This window comes from Penaeus japonicus, unplaced genomic scaffold, assembly GCF_977035675.1.
Source record: "Penaeus japonicus unplaced genomic scaffold, GWHDUDI00000001_assembly GWHDUDI00000020, whole genome shotgun sequence".
NCBI lineage: Eukaryota > Metazoa > Arthropoda > Malacostraca > Decapoda > Penaeidae > Penaeus > Penaeus japonicus.
In genome coordinates this window covers 16,248,184-16,250,683 of record NW_028234422.1, presented here as the reverse complement: position 1 = coordinate 16,250,683, position 2,500 = coordinate 16,248,184, and the positions used below count along the sequence as shown (strand labels likewise).

At 40.2% G+C, this 2,500-nt stretch overlaps 1 protein-coding gene across 1 annotated transcript in view; it reads right to left on the bottom strand.

Annotated features, from left to right (window-relative positions):
• The window catches only part of LOC122254082 (uncharacterized), a gene marked incomplete at its 5' end in the record, with an annotated part of 82,144 nt that overhangs the window by 79,563 nt on the left and 81 nt on the right, over window positions 1–2,500 (bottom strand). Inside the window, one exon of the mRNA XM_086547800.1 lies at window positions 2,386–2,500. This exon is cut by the window's right edge and continues 81 nt beyond it. Coding sequence (XP_086403926.1) covers window positions 2,386–2,500 — 115 coding nt within the window. The remainder of the gene's footprint in view (window positions 1–2,385) is intronic.

Here is a 2,500-nt window from a genome sequence, read left to right as displayed (position 1 = left end):
CTGCGTCGTATCGTCGTTATGAACGCTATCTCTCCACGGGTGCCATTCGGTACAGTGCCGTTATATTAGCAATTGCAATGCTGGATAGTAGATTTCCCTTCGTCTTTAAGATGTATTACACAGTTCATAATACTGTATGTTATGTGTTGCTGTTTCACACTCCGAGCTGTTAAAATGGTCTCCGAGTTCGCAGGATTTGCATTACGTTGCCGAGCAGTGTGTTATATCTCCTTTAGAGAAGTGGCGTATGTATATGTGGGTGTATGTGTTTTTCTATGTATACCTATGTTTATCTACTATCTACCCCTCCAATATCTACCAGTATTTACATTTACATATGTATACAAACAGATAAATCATGGAAATAGGTTGAAAATACGTAAAGAGTGTATACGCGCATTTCTTTGTTTACGTAAAGCATATATCTGCATGTTGCAATACGTAGAGCTAGACACTGCATGGCAAGGAAAAGCATCTGAATGGATTGTCTTTGGCATCTAGAAGTATCAGCTAATTTTCACCGAGGAAAAACTAATCTCACTAATTCTTTCTCAGGCGAAAAGTTTCCTGAAGTGAGCCTGGGGGTCCCGTGATTTCTTGGCTTACATCTTATTTCGCTTGCTCTCTCGGGCTGGCTTTGGCTCTCTCCCGCTCACGCTTTTCGCGGCTTTCTCTCTCTCGGTCTCCCTAGTCGCTCTCGCTTCCTCTTTCTTTCTCTCTCTCTCTTTCTCTTTCTCTTTCTCTTTCTCTCCCTCGGTCTCCCAAGTCGCTCTCGCTTCCTCTTTCTTTCTCTCTCTCTCTCTCTCTTTCTCTTTCTCTTTCTCTCCCTCGGTCTCCCTAGTCGCTCTCGCTTCCTCTTTCTTTCTCTCTCTCTCTTTCTCTTTCTCTTTCTCTCCCTCGGTCTCCCTAGTCGCTCTCGCTTCCTCTCTCTCTCTCTCTCTCTCTCTCTCTCTCTCTCTCTCTCTCTCTCTCTCTCTCTCTCTCTCTCTCTCTCTCTTTCTCTCCCTCGGTCTCCCTAGTCGCTCTCTCTCTCTCTCTCTCTCTCTCTCTCTCTCTCTCTCTCTCTCTCTCTCTCTCTCTCTCTCTCTCTCTCTCTCTCTCTCTCTCTCTCTCTCTTTCTGTCTCACCCCCTCTCTCTCGCTTTCTCTCTTATATAAAGGGCACATGTTACTTTAGATATGAATATAAGCAATCCAAAATTTGAAGCTCTTTGAGAGTCACTAACTCTGTATTTATGAATATTTGATGATGAGGAAGCCTTTCATACGCTGAGGCAGTTCTACCGCTGCCTGATGAAAAAACAAACCCGCCGAAGTTCACGGAAAGGTCATAAAAGGTCACACACCATTATGACTGTAACAGGTGTAAGTGGAGAAAAAGGAAATGTTCTAATATTCTGTTTTTGTTGTTGTTTTTTTCACCTGTGATCTCACTTTTTGTATATGTTCTTGACTTGACATTCCCTGATGTGGGTTAGTAACCTCTAGATGTCTTTATCTGAGCTTATGTAGGCGTGTGATATTCTGACCTTTAACCCTTGATTCTAATAGTCAGGCTTACATAGACAAGCTGATCAAATGGATATGAGGAGACTGCTTTGTTCACACCAACACACTCCCTGTGTAGCTGAAGGCTAAATATCGATTTAATCCGCTTATTTATGTAAGTCTGACCATGGGAATCATGGTTAAGAGATAAAGAGATATAATTATAACCTGTTTTCACACTAAAGTTCATTTGATTTTTTAGATAGATATATCTTTTCAAGCGGTATACGAATATGTAAGGTTTTAGTTCGTCATTTCAAAATTGCCAAGTCATTGCCAAGGTTTTTATTTCATGGCTGTATTTGCAAGTTAGTCATGATATATGTTTGGTATTTATGATCATTTTCTTATAATACAAATAAATAGAAGATGACACGTAGACCTTTTTTTTTCTTTTTTTTCTTTTTTTTTTGATTTGCGAATTTTGAAGCAACCCGTCTAACACTAATGTTAATAATAAATGTATATAAATGAATGAAACGGCGATGCCCATTAATGATAGTGCAAAGCGGTTGGCGAGGGGCATTAAGGAAAGAAAGTGAGTGTGCAATTATCATTTCAACGAGTGAAAAGAAGTAAAAGTGGTAGAATAATTTATATATATGTTGTATATGTAGAAGGATAGAAAGATCGATAGATATATAGATAGATGGATTGATTGATAGACAGATAGATAAATAAATAGAGATCAATAGATTAATATATAATTGTGTGTGTGTGTGTGTGTGTGTGTGTAAAAAATCAATAATCAGTGAACATGGAAGATAGACAGATAAACAAAGAAAAGAATCCAAAGCCATATAGACTTTGCAACACAACCCTGCCCCAAACTACTTACTATTGTTGCAATGTTGCTGGAGACCGCACTGAGCGCAGCGGTGGGGATTGGCAGCACCGCAAGGGCACGCTACCCTGTTGACACAGCAGGCGCAGTCGAGAGAGCCGCCCCTCTC